This window comes from Mobula hypostoma, chromosome 19, assembly GCF_963921235.1.
Source record: "Mobula hypostoma chromosome 19, sMobHyp1.1, whole genome shotgun sequence".
NCBI lineage: Eukaryota > Metazoa > Chordata > Chondrichthyes > Myliobatiformes > Myliobatidae > Mobula > Mobula hypostoma.
In genome coordinates, this window is record NC_086115.1 from 59,000,590 (window position 1) to 59,018,029 (window position 17,440).

The 17,440-nt window shown below is 38.9% G+C and overlaps 2 protein-coding genes across 8 annotated transcripts in view; one reads left to right on the forward strand and one right to left on the reverse strand.

Annotated features, from left to right (window-relative positions):
* The first annotated feature begins 487 nt into the window (after positions 1-487).
* The window catches only part of adrb1 (adrenoceptor beta 1), a 43,716-nt gene continuing 26,763 nt past the window's right edge, over positions 488-17,440 (forward strand). For 2 of the 4 annotated variants that reach the window (XM_063072002.1, XM_063072000.1), the window contains exon 1: positions 488-2,500. In XM_063072002.1, the coding sequence (XP_062928072.1) occupies positions 563-1,798 (1,236 nt within the window). In that variant the 5' untranslated portion in view covers positions 488-562 and the 3' untranslated portion in view covers positions 1,799-2,500. Of the gene's footprint in view, positions 2,501-2,613; positions 3,068-17,440 lie in introns of those variants that run through there. The other 2 variants (XM_063072001.1, XM_063072003.1) reach the window with 2 other exon arrangements.
* ccdc186 (coiled-coil domain-containing protein 186) overlaps positions 7,232-17,440 on the reverse strand; it is a 114,989-nt gene continuing 104,780 nt past the window's right edge. For all 4 annotated transcript variants that reach the window (XM_063071996.1, XM_063071997.1, XM_063071995.1 and 1 more), the window contains one exon: positions 7,232-9,878. In XM_063071996.1, the coding sequence (XP_062928066.1) occupies positions 9,798-9,878 (81 nt within the window). In that variant the 3' untranslated portion in view covers positions 7,232-9,797. The remainder of the gene's footprint in view (positions 9,879-17,440) is intronic.

A 17,440-nucleotide genomic window follows, 5' to 3' on the forward strand; every position in this document is an offset into this window, starting at 1 on the left:
ACATGCAATCTGCGGTTGGCTCAAGGACACATAATAGGAGACTTACCATCACTGTGTGAATAGATCTATCAGGTTAATTCCATGGGATTGCTAATTGAGAATTATAAACTGGGATGTAGAACAGGTATCATGTGTTAACGGCTACGACGCTCCTTAGTAACTTAGCGTTGTAAGGAGATTTTTTTTTTTACCCTTTAACCTTTCTGCAAAGTCCGGAGATTTTTTTTACCATTTTCACAATTTGGAAAGATCCTTAAAGAAAATTTGCAAAGCATCCAGAGGCAATGGTTTCAAAAGTTTGCTTGGTGCTACTGAGAGTCCGGGCTCCGCACCAGGCTGTTGGACTGGGAGAAGGGGCTGGCAGAGGGAGGGAGAGAGCAGGGTAACAGCTCATTGGATTATCCGCCTGGCAACGTAAGGGGGCGGGCGGGCCGCTTATCTGAAGCAAGCCGCCTGTTGCTGGCGGCAAAGGAATAGAATGCGGGAAGAAAGCAACATCAGCGGGGAGACGTGCAAATGAGACTCCAGCCTCTTTTCAGCTCCTCCACAAGCGGCATCCACAATGGGGGACGGACTCTCCTCTATGGATTGTCATAATAATAAGACAACTGCCATAATATTTGTCAATTCTGCAAACGGGGTAAGTCCAAACCTACCTCATCAGCAAGACTTCTCTGAACAGTGGGTGATAGGCATGGGCACAGTCATGGCAGTCATCGTCCTGATCATTGTGCTGGGCAACCTGCTGGTGGTGTATGCCATAGCTAAGAACCAACGGCTCCAGACCCTAACCAATGTTTTCATTGTATCTCTGGCCTGTGCAGATCTGATTATGGGTCTCCTAGTGGTCCCACTCGGCGCGACAATTGTGGTGCGAGGTAAATGGCTGTACGGCTCAGTTTTCTGCGAGATGTGGACTTCTGTTGACGTGCTGTGTGTGACAGCCAGCATTGGGACACTGTGCGTGATCGCCATAGACCGTTACATCGCCATAATCTCGCCCTTCCGTTACCAGAGCTTGCTCACCAAAACCAGGGCGCGAGTGATCGTGTGCGTGGTCTGGGCCATTTCTGCTCTCATCTCCTTGCTCCCCATCATGATGCAGTGGTGGCGAGATGACGGCCCCGATGCCATTCGCTGTTACAATGACCCATGCTGCTGCGACTTCGTAACCAATAAAGCCTACGCGGTTGCCTCGTCCATTGTTTCTTTCTACTTGCCCCTGCTGATCATGATCTTCGTCTATGCTCGCGTCTTTCAAGAAGCCAAGAAGCAGATGAAGAAGATCGACAAGTGCGAGGGAAGATTTTACACCAACCACTTCATCCCAAACGGCAGGGCAGGCCGAAGGAGACCTTCCAGGATTATAGCCATCAGGGACCACAAGGCTTTAAAGACCTTGGGGATTATTATGGGGACGTTTACCCTTTGCTGGTTGCCATTCTTTGTGGCAAATGTGGTGAAGGCCTTCCGCCCTGACATAATCCCTGGCAAACTCTTTCTGTTTCTTAACTGGCTCGGCTACGTCAACTCAGCTTTCAATCCCATCATTTACTGCAAAAGTCCCGACTTCAGAGCGGCCTTTAAAAGGTTACTTTTCTGCCCCAGCGCCGCGGACAGCAGACTGTATTCGGGCTCTGGGGAACTGTCCCGCTGCTCGGGAATGTTTGGCAGTACGCTGGATCCCAGCACTCTAGAGAATTGGACAGAGTGGAGCAGGACGCGGGAAAGCAATGGGGCCGATGGGAGCTCTCTGAAGGACAACCTCCGGCAGGAAGATGAAGAGTCACAGTTCTAGCAGCCCCAACCGAAAATGCGCACCTAATGCGGTCTGTGAGGTTAAAGCAGGTTCGAAGGACTGGAAGCCACGTGGCTGGAGAGGTGTCATCTGCTGTGTATTTCTGTACGCGTCAGATCATTGTAAAAACCACCGAGCTTTCGCGGCAAGATTTCTCCATAAGCGTTCGCCTCTAGCAATATGGGAGAAGACTACTTCATATCAACACTAAGATTTGGACCAGGGTAGGGAATACAGCATTCTCAGGCGGGGCAGGCACTGGCGATGAATGGGATAATCGGGGCAGTAAAGGAACGAACTGTGAGGCTGACTTAGTTTGCAGTTGAAATGGTTTTGCTCTGTTTACATTGCATTCCACAAGTGAAGAGATTTCAGATAACGCAGAACGTGGGGCCCCTGGATTTTCACTTCGATTGCCTTAATAGAGATGGTCGTGGCACTTTGGCGAGGAACAACAATACTGTACTTTTATCGTGATATTGTTACTGAACACTTTATAATATGTGTAACGGAGCAACCATGATCTTTAGGGGAAAAACACTTGACCACAGTGGCTATACTTTCTAAACAGACTTAAAGATTTTTTAAAAGAACCATTCATTATCTTGCAGTACTCTATGATTCCCCCCAACTTCACCTTTACTATCGTGCTGTGTGAGCTTTGGAATTATCGATGTTCAAGAATGTGCTACCAAATTCATGGTAAGCGTGTATGTTGATTGAGACTACCTCCGACTGTACAGTTTGTGTACAGGTGTATTTATGTTAGGCATTGTTTATATTAAACAAGTCGCATTTTGTATATTTAAAACTAGGTGAACTAACCTGCAGTCTCAGTGGACAGTGCTGCCTGCAAGAAGACGAATCTCAAAATTGTACATATACTTTGATAATAAATGTACTTTGAACTTTTAACAGTGCTCAAGATGGATGAAGATGTGACTGTTACTTATTTAATACAAGTTAAGTTCCACGGAGGACCAACTTAACCTACATACAGGCCCGGGGAGTTGGTATTTTTTCGAATATGGACACTATCTATATAAGTTAATTAATATACTAACGTTAGTAAAGTTGTGGTAAAAATCTCCCGCTAGATTTTCGGAAACAAGGTATAGGTTTCGGTGAGGAAAACAGGGAAAATCGTAGAGTTTTATTTTGTACTGTAGCATTTACCAAGAAGTTATCAAATTCACGTGCCGTCGTGTATAACATACTTGTCACAGCGTCTGCTTTTTTCGCGAATATTTATATGTAGTACCTTTTAAATGTGTGGCTATTTGGTATACGTGCAATAAACGTAATGAAACATTTCACGTTAATGTTTATATTATCTTGCAATAAATGAACGCCGAGTCCGCCGTGGCTCCATTATCGCCCTCAGTCAATACATGAGGCACTGGAGGATGATAAGGCTTGTTGATGCAAAGTTCTTTTTTTTAAAAAAACTGACGTCGTTTCGTTGTGGGAGCAAGTTTTAATGTGCAATATCTGTAATGTTTACTGTATGTCCATGCCAATGAGCACGTAAGGATAACATTTTGTATCGCTGCTTAATTCTGGCCGAGAGAACACGCATTGCGAATGTCGGGAATTTAACTCAAAATTTAAAACCAACAATTCTTACCGCTTAGCGGTTTGATGTTTTTGTTTCTGCTGAGGTGACTTTGTTAAGATTGATGCAGTTTACACAAGCGAAAAATGGAGTTCGGTCGCACAAAGAGAATCTTGGGCTTGTAGAATGTATAATTCATTGGGATGTACTCAAAGGCTCTCTTCGGACTGATATTGAAGGCCCAATGCGAAGATGTTTAACGCCTAGCGTTGACGGCTAAATTTATTGTTTGTTTGGCAGCTCTAACATTCCTCGCTGATTAATGACCGACGGTATAAAACAAACTCGGGTAAGCTTAAACTCGCAGAAGTCGCCTTGCCGTCTTCCCGTCAATATACAAGCAGAAAACTTAAGTAACACACATCAAAGTTGCTGGTGAACGCAGCAGGCCAGGCAGCATCTCTAGGAAGAGGTACAGTCGACGTATTTGTGGAGAAAACTTAAGCCTATTTCTCGCGAGTTAACTTAAAATACAGTATTCAAAATCAGCTCGGTCATATGTAAACCGATTATACTCTGTCTTACCTGCCAGTCAAAAGCTGGCTGTAGGTTTTCACATTACCCGTCAGTAAAAATACACAACTTAAATAGATGGTACACAATTTAAACTTTAAAAATGCAGCACTAGTTTAAGTGCTTCCGCTGTAATTTAAACAATGTGTACATTTTAGTTCCGAATTGCATTATAGAACGTCAGAAATTGGACCAGATTTAGACATAAAGGGAATCGAGATGGGAGGAATAAAATTCCAGTGGAAACCCGGCCGCTGGGCCGCTCGCACCGCCAAGAGGCCGCTATCTCGGCCTCCAGGTACCTCCGGAGCACCTGTCCGAAGCTCTTGTCATGGTTATTTGCATATAGTATCGCTTACTGAATGATTTTTTTTACACAAGTATTCCCACTTGGAACCTCTTTCTGAAAACCTGTTGGCTTCTGCTATCTCCCGTCTTTTCCCCAAACACGCGGAGGTAACTTAAACCCTGCCGCTCCCCTCCCCCTCCCCACCCCTTCATCTTTCCCCTTACTGGTTTTTCACCTGGAACCTACCAGCTTTCTCCTTCCCACCCTCCCCCCACCTTCTTTATAGGGCCTCTGCCCCTTCCCTCTTCAGTCCTGACGAAGGGTTCCGGCCCGAAACGTTGACTGATCGTTTCCACGGATGCTGCCCGACCTGCTAAGTTCCCCCAGCGTGCTGTGAGTGGAACTTAAACACTTGCTGGTCTGGCGTCGTTTTCCCCCACTGGTTGTCAGCACACAATTTGCCCTCGACTGCTGAAAGGCTCAGAGTTATGTCAAAATGTTGCATAACCAAGCCCATTGTGTCTTTAGGGCACAGCAGTTGCTGCAAAATCAAATATCTCAACCTTGCAAGATGATAGAAACTGGTAATGCAGGAGTTGTACTTGGGTTGTCACCTCCAAATGGTGACTGAGGTCCAAACTGCTGCCTGGTAAACAACCGTACCACTTTTACCCTCAACCGTCCCAGCCTCAGAACTGAACATGTCCCTTTAGAACAGATGAGGAATTTCTTTCGTGATAGGGTCGATAATCTGTGGAATTCACTGCCACAGATAACAGTGGGGGCCAAGTCACTGGGTAAGTTTAAGGCAGGGATTGCTAGTTTCTTGATTAGTAAGGGGATGGAAGAAAGGAGGAGAAAGCAGGAGAATGGAGTTGAGAGGGATAATAAATTGGTCATGATAGAATGGCAGAGCAGACTCAATGGCCCAAATGGTCTAATTTGCTTATGGACTAACGGTTCATGTAATGTTGCTCTTTGGCAATATTCACAGCAGTTAAGGAGCAGCGTCTGATAAAAATCCTTAATATTAAGGCAAGCAAATTCATGTTCCAAATAACTTTGTCCCATGGTAACATCTGAACTTCAGGATCCTAATGAAGGGAAATACCATACTTTTCTACCTGCTCATTCTGTTTGCAAGCTGTCAGACCATATTTTACATGATTGCTGTGAGGATGATTCCAAAATAAATGAACTAACCTTTAAAAAAGACACATAACTGAACAGCCCATTATAAATTGTTCAAATGTTTACCATTTGGAGTATCCTGCAATGTGTTTGGGCAGCTGCAATGTCAACAGCAGGATCATTTCAAAGCCAATTCTGGTTTATGGAAAACAAACTGTCCACCTAAAGATGGCTGGATAATACACCTTAAAAGTTAGACACTATAATCACATCAATCTGACATAAGAGAGGGTCAGAAATAGCATATCCAAACTGCAAAATGAGTTCAAATACAATCTATGCTAATACGTTAGTGCAATACTGAAAGTCTGTTGCATTGCCAGATTGGCGTTGTTTAGGGCTACTAAAACGGTTTTATGGTTCAATGCAATATGACTCCTGATGTTTGAAAGGTAGCGATCTTCTTGGGTCTATTTTATCCATCAAATCTGCAACTCAAAAGCAGTAAGTTTGCATGTACTTACAGCTTTTAAAAAAAAACCTGTATAGATGCTTTAAAAATAATGAAATGCAAAGCTTCTAAATATCAAAAAAATATAAAAAGCAGTAAACAAACTAAATCAGATCAGTATTTGGTGTAACCACACTTTGCCTTTAAAACTGAATCAGTTCTCTTAGGTACACTTGTGCAGCTCTAAAAGAAAATAGCTGGTAGGTTGTTCCAAGCGTCTTGGATAACTTGCCATAGTTCTTCTGCAGACCTCACAACACGCTGGAGGAACTCAGCAGGTCGGGCAGCATCCGTGGAAAAGATCAGTCGACGTTTCGGACGAAGGGTTCCGGCCCGAAACGTTGACCGATCTTTTCCACGGATGCTACCCGACCTGCTGCGTTCCTCCAGCGTGTTGTGAGTTTTGCTTTGACCCCAGCATCTGCAGAGTATTTTGTGTTTTTGTTCTTCTGCAGACCTTGGCTGTCTCGCTAGCTTCTGTCTCTCCAGGTAATCCTGGACAGTCTCCTTGATGTTTAGATCAGGGCTATGAAGAGGGCATACCATCTGAAACCATAAAAATCTAAGGTGCCTATGACTAGTACTGTATGCCATAAGATCTTGTCTTTGTTTTGTCAACCCATAAGGATGTACTATGACATAAGAAACAAAGAATTGGCCATAGGGCTTGTTGAGCCTACTCCACCATTCAGTAGGATCTCCACTTTACTGTCTGTCCCCCTTAGCTCTGCTATAGATCAAAAGTTTATTTTAGATTTTAATATACTAAATGACATACTTGCAAAGCACTCCAAGGTGCAAAATTCAAAATGGCCATGACTTTTTGATAAAACAAGCTCTTCCTTATCCATTGAAATGCTGGGCCCCTTACTAAAACATTCCTCCACAAATCCAGATTCTTCTCAAGGAGTAAGATCTCAGAATTTGAAACCTTCTCAGAATCTTCTGTTTCAAACAGATCAGTTCTTATTCTTCTGAATGCCAATGAGTAAAGCCCCAACTTACCCATCTGTTCCTCAAAACAGGTATCTTCTTCTCTCCTGGGCCTAAGCACTAATAGGTATCAAAAAACTTCCTGTCCTCAAAATATAAAGATCATAATGCAGAATGCACCATCAACAAACAGAGGCACTGCTTTCAGTACACCATCCTGTCCAGATTTAAGCATTACAGATGGGCAGCAATGAAGAAATAAGAGACTGATGGTAGTCTTTTATTTAAGCAAGAGACAGATGCTCTTAAACCACGTCAAATCATTCCTCCCCCTCCCTTCTAACTTTCACCACAAATGCCTAAAGAGGTAAATGGGGTTTAAAACAGCTCTTTACTAATGGAAGGAAAATAAGCATTTAAAAAAACTCAGTTTACAAGGAATTACTTTCAGATGATTACATTTACTATCATGCTGCAGCAGGGTTACAGAGACTGGGAGGAAGAGCATGGGAAATGCCAGTTTACACTTAAAATAAGAAAAATAATCACGGATGTTTAACAGAATGTTTATGGCATGAAGTTCCTATTTCAAATGTTATACATAATAAAGTTGGTCATCTATATCTCACATTCTAAGGGAAAACAAAAAACAACCCTGAAGTATTTGTAAAACCGTAGGAATTTTACTGTGTCTAAAACAATGAAGTAATAAATTCACAATTTAGTATTTGCATGAGATAATCAATTGCTTGCAAAATTCATCTGGTATAGTTAAGCTGAAATGATTCTTTCTAAATAGAGGCTGTAAACAGAATTTCATCTCCGATACACTCCTCTCACCCTTACTGCCCCCAAGGCTCGTTCTCAAAGCTTTTTATTACCTATCTACTGGTCCAGCACACTAGATTCTCTTGCATACAGTTATCTGAATGTCTCAAATTCAATCACCCATCTGCTCCAAGTAACACCAACTTCTTTTCAGAAACAGATACCAAACAGAAAAGGAAGTTTGTGTTTGCTACAGTGGCAATTTTTCTTCCCAAAATCAGAGAATACATTGCCGAAGATTTTGGATAGAACATTTAACAGCTCTCTCGGGCAGTCATAAAAACACTCCCAGTTTTACTCAAAATAAAATCACAGGGACACTGCCAGGAGCTATACTCTACAAACATTTAACTTATTTGTTGGTCTGTGGGATCTTGCAGTGCACAGTAATAACTGCTTTCTCTACCGTAACACAGTGATTACACTTCTAATGGTAATTGTCGACTGCAAAGCACAACAGGACATTGAGGCCTGGAAAACAAATTTCCTTTGCTCTTTTCCTTGGGTAAAATTAATTAATTCAAATTGGAATTGCTACTTAATTTATTGATTCTCCTTTCATTATAAAATCATGGGATAGATGTCAAACAAATACAAGCTATGGAGGCTTATGGTCCCAGTGCAGGTGGATGGGAGAAGGCAGTTTAAACCGTTTGGCATAGACTAGATGGGCTGAAAGGCCTGTTTCTGTGCTGTACTTTTCTATGACTCTAAGGAACCATGCTTCATGCTTTGAAGGAACATGTGCTGTTTCCATTACAACAGGGCAATACACACGTTATAGACAAGCCAAATAAATTTCGTAGAATTTACTTCCCTTTAAAATTGAGGTTAATCATCTGATAATCTAACATAGCAGCAAAATAAGACACAAAATGTAATTTATTCATCCAGTATGCCATATATACATATAATAGATTAAAACTTTAAAAACTCCTCTTTATACAGAAATGTATCTACAACTTAATTTTACAAATGAATTTCCAAAATAAACTACATTACTGTTGCAACAGATAGTGAATGAATTGGAAGAAAAATATTTGAAATATTGAAAACAGAAATTTGTACTACAATAACAGACATTAACTGTGCAATTTGGAAGGCAACAATTTGAATTTAAAGTGCATTTCCATTAGATTTTACAGAAGAAAAAAAAACTGCTTTCTTTTTAAAAAGAAGTCGATTCTTATCCAAGGGCAACATCAGAATGCTATCCTCCAACTGAGGGATTTGAAAATGACACATTGATCAATAGATTATTTGTATCAATTTGAGAAATTAGTTTTGATCACTGACCTTTGTGTGGTTACCATCATCTTTTCCTTCTCAACAAATTGAAATTTCCCTTCTTACTATTTCCCCCAAAAAAATCTAAACCATTTTTCATTATCAGCTTTGCTAACATTCTACTATAACAAGTGACCATACACTTACATGAAATATAACTCAATCAACAGCCAAATATCCTGACCTTACTAGATTTCAGGTGCAATTTGGTTAATTGGATTATGAATCCATTAATTTGGCCTAACAGACATAATAATTCATATTACATATACAATTCAGAGAAATAAAATTATTCAATTCCTGAAAAGTTGTACTTGAAGTACTGTCAGTATTAAAGTAAGAATGTGAAATTTGTCAGACATTTGGATGGATATGCACTTCATTGCCTCAGCCCTATTTGAGTTTTGAAATCAAATGAATACTAAAATAAAAACTTAGGTTGTTAGCTGAAAACTTCCAGTGTTGCATTGTATGATTGCACTATAGTCCCAAAACCTTCATGATTAAACATTCTCATCTAGGGAGACATGGTATTCATTGCTTTTTTAAGAACAACAAAGAGCATAGAAGAATGATCAACATCCAATAGTTGTTACTCTGAGCTGATTGTAGCAGTCTTCATTCATTACTTTTGTAGCAGATTACAGTTACATGATTGGTATCTTGGAGTGTTAACATAAAACTTGCTTCAGAAAGTAATGTTTCACAGAAGTCAGTTCAATGCAGCATAATGAATATTCCAAACCTGTGTTTTAGTAGATGCAACATTATCTTTTGTGAAGGCAAATAATATATACTTGTCCGAGTCATGAGTGATGTACGACCTCAGCCTGTCCAACACCTGTTCCCTTGAATTCACAATGGAGTTGCTTAAACAGAGAACGGTGCCAATTCAGTTCTTTAGTTGCTGTTTCAATTCATGCTGGCACCTGATCAGACGTTCTATTTCTGTACCCAGTGTCTGCAAGTTTTCCTGTAATTAAAGATCACATTGTGAAGTTTGTCCTTTACTGTTTAGTTGTTACATTATTGATAGTAACCATTGAAAAATTTATATTGCAGCCTCGACACTTGATGACTTTTTTCTAGATGCCTTGTATACAATTGGAGATATCATAGTACAATTGGAGATATCATAGTACAATTTCAGCAGATCTTTTTAACATACTCTAATACTGCAGCACCACCTTGTGCTAAATGTGCAAAGTCCATTTCTGAAATGAATGAGTCCCAAGCTAATCCTGCCATGCTGCTTCTTTCCAAATGACCACTGACATTAAAAATAAAAAAAAATAGATCTGATACATGGAATGACATGGAAGAAATCACAAGAATAAGAAATATACTCTGTGTTTTACCATCAAAGCAATTTGCTGGAGATTTGATCTCAACTCTGCAACAACACTTCTACAGATTCTCAATATTGAAACTGCTAAATTTGAAATATTAGTGGAATTTTGTGAATCAAATGGAACTGCCACAACTGATTTCATCTAAGAACCAGAATACTCTGCAAATATTTCTAACAACACTACAATGTATAAATATTTTACTACCTTTTTGATACAAATATAAAATCCACATGAAAAATTAATAGTTGGGAAGAGTGACAGAGTCAACATGGTGGAAAACACCAGTGATGCCATTTGGAGAGCACTTGTTACTTCTATGGAATTCTACTTCCAGAATTACCTAACTGATTAAAACCACACAACAAAAATAGCAATTAAAATCAGCAAAATTCACCCACGTAACTGAAAAGAATCTAACACAAATCTGCAGTTTGCTTCAAATACTAACAACTTTATTTATATAGCACCTTTAATACATGATGATGCAGGTTCAAAGTGCTTTACATGGATTGTAACAGTAAATCAATGTAGTCATAAAAAGACAAAATTAAGAATTAAAAGACAAGCATTATATAGAATAAAATTAAATTGAATATAGCAAATTATATAATCAACATCAACAGGTATCAAGAACTCTTGTAAGTAAGCCAAGTTAAAAAAGTAGCTTTTTAGAAGGGTTTTGAAACAATCAACAGTACTAGTTTGGTGTATTTCAGTTGGTAGAGTATTTCAGATTTTTAGTGCATAGCAGCATCACCAATTCTTATGCGCTTGGCTAAAGGTTTTCTTGGGACAGCTTCCATGTTTTTTTTTGTTTCATGGCTGTCTGGAGAAGATGAATCTCAAGAGTTGTATACTGCATAAATACTTTGATAATAAATGTACCGTGAACCTCAACCTCCCAAGGAGCCGCCGCTGTTGGCTGCAGACACTCATCCGTGAGTGCTCTCCAGCTCTTCTATGGACAAACTGCCTCCTGTTAGGAGGTAGAAATTTCAAATTTTGATCCGACTGTCCAAGCATTTGCTGCCATTGCTCAGTATCCCAGTCCTAGTGTTTTGTGTGTGTAGGTGTATCTCTTGGCTTTGTTTTCACTTCAGGGGAATGGTGTTTTGGCTGCAACTCTTCCACAAAGACCACTTCTAACAAGACTTCTCTGTAGAGGGGTGTACTTGGTGGTTTCTGTGAGTTCAGAGCTGATAGCAGCTGGACGACTTCCAATTTGGAAGAGCTGTAAGTTTGATGTATCTCTTGTATGCCACACTCAGTTTCTATGGCTGACCGCCGCATTTCTGGTCATCGAATTTGCCCGTTTCTTTATGCTTCTTCAGAAGAGCTTGGACAGCACATCTTGAAACAAATGGCTGTCACGAAATTTCAGCTTGGGAGAGACCTTGCTGATACAGAATGACCAGCATGCTGCTACACTCACTCTTGCCATGGTGTAAGAATTGATGATTTGAAGGTTAAACTTGTCACGCCTGCCACACAATCAACTTCTGGTTTGGTTGTCCTTCACCCAGTTTGATTCCTTCTACACCCGTTTCTGTTTCAGTTAATCAGTTTAGCTCATTCAACTCATTATGTCACTGATCACTAACATTCTGTTTGTTAGCTTTGTTTAACCAAGCACAGGGCTACATACCTACAAAGTAATCGTTTTATTTGAAAAATGGTCTATTACTTAATATGTTACTCTAACAAAATACAAAAATTTACCTGTAATATTTAATACTTTGGAAAATGAATGTTTGGAAATCTAAAATTTGCTCTTTTCTCTTGTCACACTAATGCAGGAGACAAAAAATAAACATCTAAAACAAAATTTATATTAAAAATCTAGGGTGCCTAAGACTTTTGCACAGTACTGTATACTGTATCATTTAGAAAATTCAATGGTAGCATAAATAAATACAATGGTTCATTGGCATAAATTATGTACTATAGTAGTCGGCAGCCATTGATCCCAGGGGATCATGGGTTTGCACCTCTGGTGGACTCTGTCCTCTCCAGGGTGCAAGCCTGGGCGGGAAGATTTGAAGAACCTGCTGGTGCCCATGCAGCGGGTTCCCCCTCTCCACGTCACTGATGTAGTCCAAAGGAAGGACAAGCACTGATACAGCCTGGCACCAGTGTCGTCGCAGAGGTTGCCAGAGTGAAGTTGTAACACAACATCAAACTGCCTTAGGGACCCCAGCTCCGGATTTCTTCCTTGGGGTTTACTCCTGAAGCCTTACCCTTGGGTGGGTATGCCCGCAAAACAGTGGAGGTTTAAAATCAGAGTTTTCCTTCTCCTAGGCTGGCTGCTGTCCAAGGCTGATGAGCCCTACCTGCTCAAAGCAACTGGTTTGAGGTGCCAGTGGTCCGCCTTTGCCCCTTCTCTGTCAGTAGAAACAGTTCCGCTGGGCCTAGTAGCTAAGCCACACGTGAAGGCCAAGAGTTGGACTTGGTTGTCAGAGGCTGTTGAAGATGCCCACCATTTGGACCACTTTATAGGTAGTGGGAGCATATCCCCACCACCACCCCCGCCTATGACAACCTTAGGAACCTATATACTCTATAGGTAGCATAATGGTAGCATAAACAACCAAATAAAATGGTTTGATTTTAAAGTAATTACAGCCAATATGGAACAGAAAATACACATAATTTTTCATGCATAAACTGTTCTTAAATAAAAGCACTTCTTTTTCTCCAATAATAACCTGGGCTTGGTTCTCTAAGGGTAGTAAGACCACATCAGAAGTTTCATGTGAACTAGTGACCCTATTATACTGTGCTTAGACTTGAATGGGCTGAATGGCCTAATTCTGATCCAATTCTTATGTTCTTAAAAACATAACAACTGATAACATCAGAAATGCTCTAAGGCATCTTTGAAAATAGCTCCAAGAAAAGCAAACAGCAAACTAGGCAGGGAAGATTAGGAAAGCTGTCCAAATAACACATTTAGTTAATAAAGATTTCAGAAAGAAGAGACCAATATTGCGAATCTTGAGGAGCAAGACTGAAGTAGCTGAAGACTTTTCTGCTGTTGGTGGGACTATGAGACTATACATAAAATTAGTCAGAAAATGGAGACTTAAAAATGTAATTATAAAGCATCTTTTATATTTATTTCAGAACATTCCAGTCATTAGCATAATTTTGAAGTCACTATTGTAATTTAGGAAATAGTGACAATCGTACCCATAAGATCTATATTAATACTTGGGGGGACAAATATTGTTTGGATTAAAGTGGACCACTCTTTTGTTCTTCAAAATTGTTGCATGGGATCCCATTATATTCAACTGGGAGAGTTGAAAGAGTGCCAGATTAACAAGTCACTTTCTTTAGCGCAGTTTGCCCTCAGTACCATATTGTAGAGTCAGCCAAGATGTTGTTGCTCAAGTTTCAAGAGTGGGACTTGAAATTGGAAACATCTGAATCAAATGCATGAATGCTCCCAACTAAACTATCTCTGAGAAAGATCATGGAATAAAATATCTACGTAGGCTAGCAAGAGCACATTTAACAGGAGTGGATACAGGAGAGAACAGCAGTTCTTGAAAACGGAAAGAATGAAGATAATTGAGACACACAAGGTTTACAACAGTTTGATTTTACATTTCGTCAAAACATTAGCTAATATTGCAATTCAATGATATGACCTGGGTTACCTAAAAAAAGAAACATTAATTTAGAAAAAGAATTTAGTAATGCAATTGAACCCAAACTTTTGTTTTTACTTTACATCTCAGTATTAGATCCCAGATGTTTAGCCATGGACAAAAAAATTCTGTACAGTGGTTCCTCCATGCAAATAATAATTTTAATTATTCACTGTAGATGCTTTCCATAAATAATAAAGAGAAGTTTAAAGGGGAAAAATTATAAAAATGCCATTTATTTTGTGAACCCTTTTCTTTCAATAAAATAAGACTGAGGGCATATCATTTAGTTTTGACAGTAGTGCATTATTACATTCTGAGATAAATTTATTAGTATGGCCCTATCTGAAAATACATTCATTGGAAAACCAAAACCAACTGTATAATTAATGTTATATCAGTTTCTTCATTGACTATATCAATCTTCCGTCCGTGGACTAACTTTACACCGCATGCTGTCGGAGCAGTGCTGCCAGGATAATCAAGGACACGACCCACCCAGCCAACACACTTTTCGTCCCTCTTCCCTCCGGGAGAAAGTTCAGGAGCTTGAAGACTCATACGGCCAGATTTGGGAACAGCTTCTTTCCAACTGTGATAAGACTGCTGAACGGATCCTGACCTGGATCTGGGCCGTACCTTCCAAATATCCGAACCTGCCTCTCGTTTTTTTTTTTGCACTACCTTACTTTCCATTTTCTATTTATAATCTATAATTTAAATTTTTAATATTTACTAATTTTAGCTATTTTTAATATTTTTAAATATTTAATATTTGTAATCCAGGGAGTGTGAAGCGCAGAATCAAATATCGCTGTGATGATTGTATGTTCTAGTACCAATTGTTTGGTGACAATAAAGTATAAAGTATATTTTGAAAAAAATATATTCATGCAATGTAGAACATTAGAAGTAAGCATATTACTACTTTAGTAAACAACATCCTAAATTACAGAAATTAAAATGAATTCTTTGTATAAATATTGTAATAAGATTACCCATATTGATTGCAGTGTTTTCCAGTTATACTGTATGTGCAATTTGAAAAAGGGTGATGTCCTGCTTCCCATAAACTTTACAGACAAGAAAAATGCAACAGAAAAGAAATGAATTCAGACTGGAAGGAGAGAAGACTTCCACAGAGAGATCTAGGAATGCAGATCCATAATTCCTTGAAAGTGGCATCATAAAAAATCAACATATTAAGTACAGGATGTTATGTTGAAGTTGTAAAGGATGCTGGTGAGGCCGACTTTGGAGTATTCTGTGTAGTTCATCTACCTATTGGAAAGGTATCAATAAGATTGAAAGAGTGCAGAGAAGATATACAAGGATGTTGCTGGGACTTAAGGACCTGAATTATAGGGATAGGTTGAATAGGTTAGGAATTTATCCTCTGAAGTGTAGGAGAATGAGCGGAAATTGGGTGGAGATGTACACATTGGAGGGGTACACATAGGCTTAATGCAAGCAGGCTTTTTCACTGATATTGGGTGATACTAGAACTAGAGGTAATGTTAGGAGTAAAAGATGAAATGTTTAAGAGGAACCTCAGGGAAAGCTCCTATACACAGAGGGTGGTGTGAACGAGGAATGGGCTGCCAGCAGATGTAGTACATAAAGGTTTGATTGTAACCATGAAGGGACGTTTGAATGAGCATTTGGATGGGAGGGAGGGGTACCAAGGTACAGGTACGGGTTAGTAGCACCTAGAAGAATAATAGTTCGGCATGGACTGGACAGACTGAAGGCTTGTTTCTGTGTTTTACGACTCTACTGGGAAAATGACTCAATTTCATAGGAGTAACAAAATTAGAAGAAACTTGCATATCAGTCAAAGCTGAACCACATTTTATAATAAGATAGCTCTATTTCATTGTTATCAGTAAGTAGAGATCGCTCATTTACTACTGGCCCAGCTCTAGGTGCTAATTTAAATGTTGATAAGTTAACAATTTAATTCTTAAATTGGAAAACCATTTCTATATATTTACTGAAAAAGAATCAGAATGGAAAAGGCATAGATTCTGATCATCTGATTTTAATACGACAAAACTAAAGCAAATATCCTGAATAAAACATAGTTGGCAATTTTAATGCACATCTGAATTAAAGACAAATAATGGTCAGGCACGCAGCAATGCCTCCTGCTCCTCACACTTGTCATCTGAAGCTCTGTTTAATCCCATGCCTTCACCTTTCTTGCCTTTATGCTTTTCTTACCCAGTTCTCTATTCTAGTTTTACTGTAGTACTGATTTATTATTCCTTTTTAAAAAAAAATCTTTGTATTTTAACCTCCATTTTGAGGAGGGATACAGATTAGAAAAAAGTGAGTTTATGATTAGTGAGGCTTTATTTTAAACAATCAACAATTTAGAGATACTGACATGGCAGAATTTACCTTTCATTTTGTTTTAATGCCTGAAAACACAATAATTCTTCCAGTGACAGTGCTTAAGCAAAGTACTGGTCCTCTGAATGCTTAGACAGAATATCCATCTTAGGTCATAAAATTAAGATGAATGCATTAAGGGACTAGTATTTTATAAAAGTCCCATCTATTTTCCTTGCTTAAGTACACGGAATCAATTAAGCTAAGAATCCCTTTCACTTGTTAACAGCTTTCTCATTGTGTCATGTCACCTTCAGAAGATTTGTATGATTAGAAAACACAATTCTCTACCTGGTTAAATTTATATTCTTCAGTTTTATGATTTTTCCTCATTTTCCAATTAATATGTTTCACTTCTCTACTAAATTTCTTCTACTGTGTACTAGTTTTGTCCACTAATCTGTCATCTTGTTCCTCATTATTTATACTATTTCTATATTTTACATAATCTGCAAATATTGAAATACTGAAGTTCATCTCAAGAGTGTAGATCAAGCAGCAAAACGATCATAGTGGGGAATACTACTGCATCGTTCCCAACCCCCACCCAAATTTTAAGAATAACTGGTTACATAACCCTTTTCTGTCCCTTGATCATATGTTTTAATTCAACCCATCAGTCTGTCAATTATCGATGCTTTTATTTTACTTCTAAGTTTATTTTTATGTATGTTGAATGCTTTTGGAAGTTATTAAGTACGTGCATCATATAAACTTCATTTGTACCCGCTGTTACATCAAAAAATGTTTAATTAGCAAACATAACTTTTCCATAACGCCCTTAATTTACTAGTTTATTTTACAATTAATAATTTTTTCCTTAAATTTTTATCCTCAAAACATTCATCATCATATTAAGCTAAGCGATTTGTAATTCCTTGGTTTATTTTTGTTTTCCACCAAGGGTGTAACAAATGTTCCTCCAGTCCCCTTGTATAGCCTTAGGATCCCAGAACTGTTGGCAATTTGCAGATACAGCCTCTATAATTCTATAAGACACTTACTAACTTAGAATGCACCTTATTTAGGCTGGGAGACTGAAAAATGCCAAACTTTTAATTGATCCTGTTTGTTCGATTTTATCTAATCTAGTAAGCAGTTTTGCTTTACTAATAAAATATAGCAGAATTCTTTTC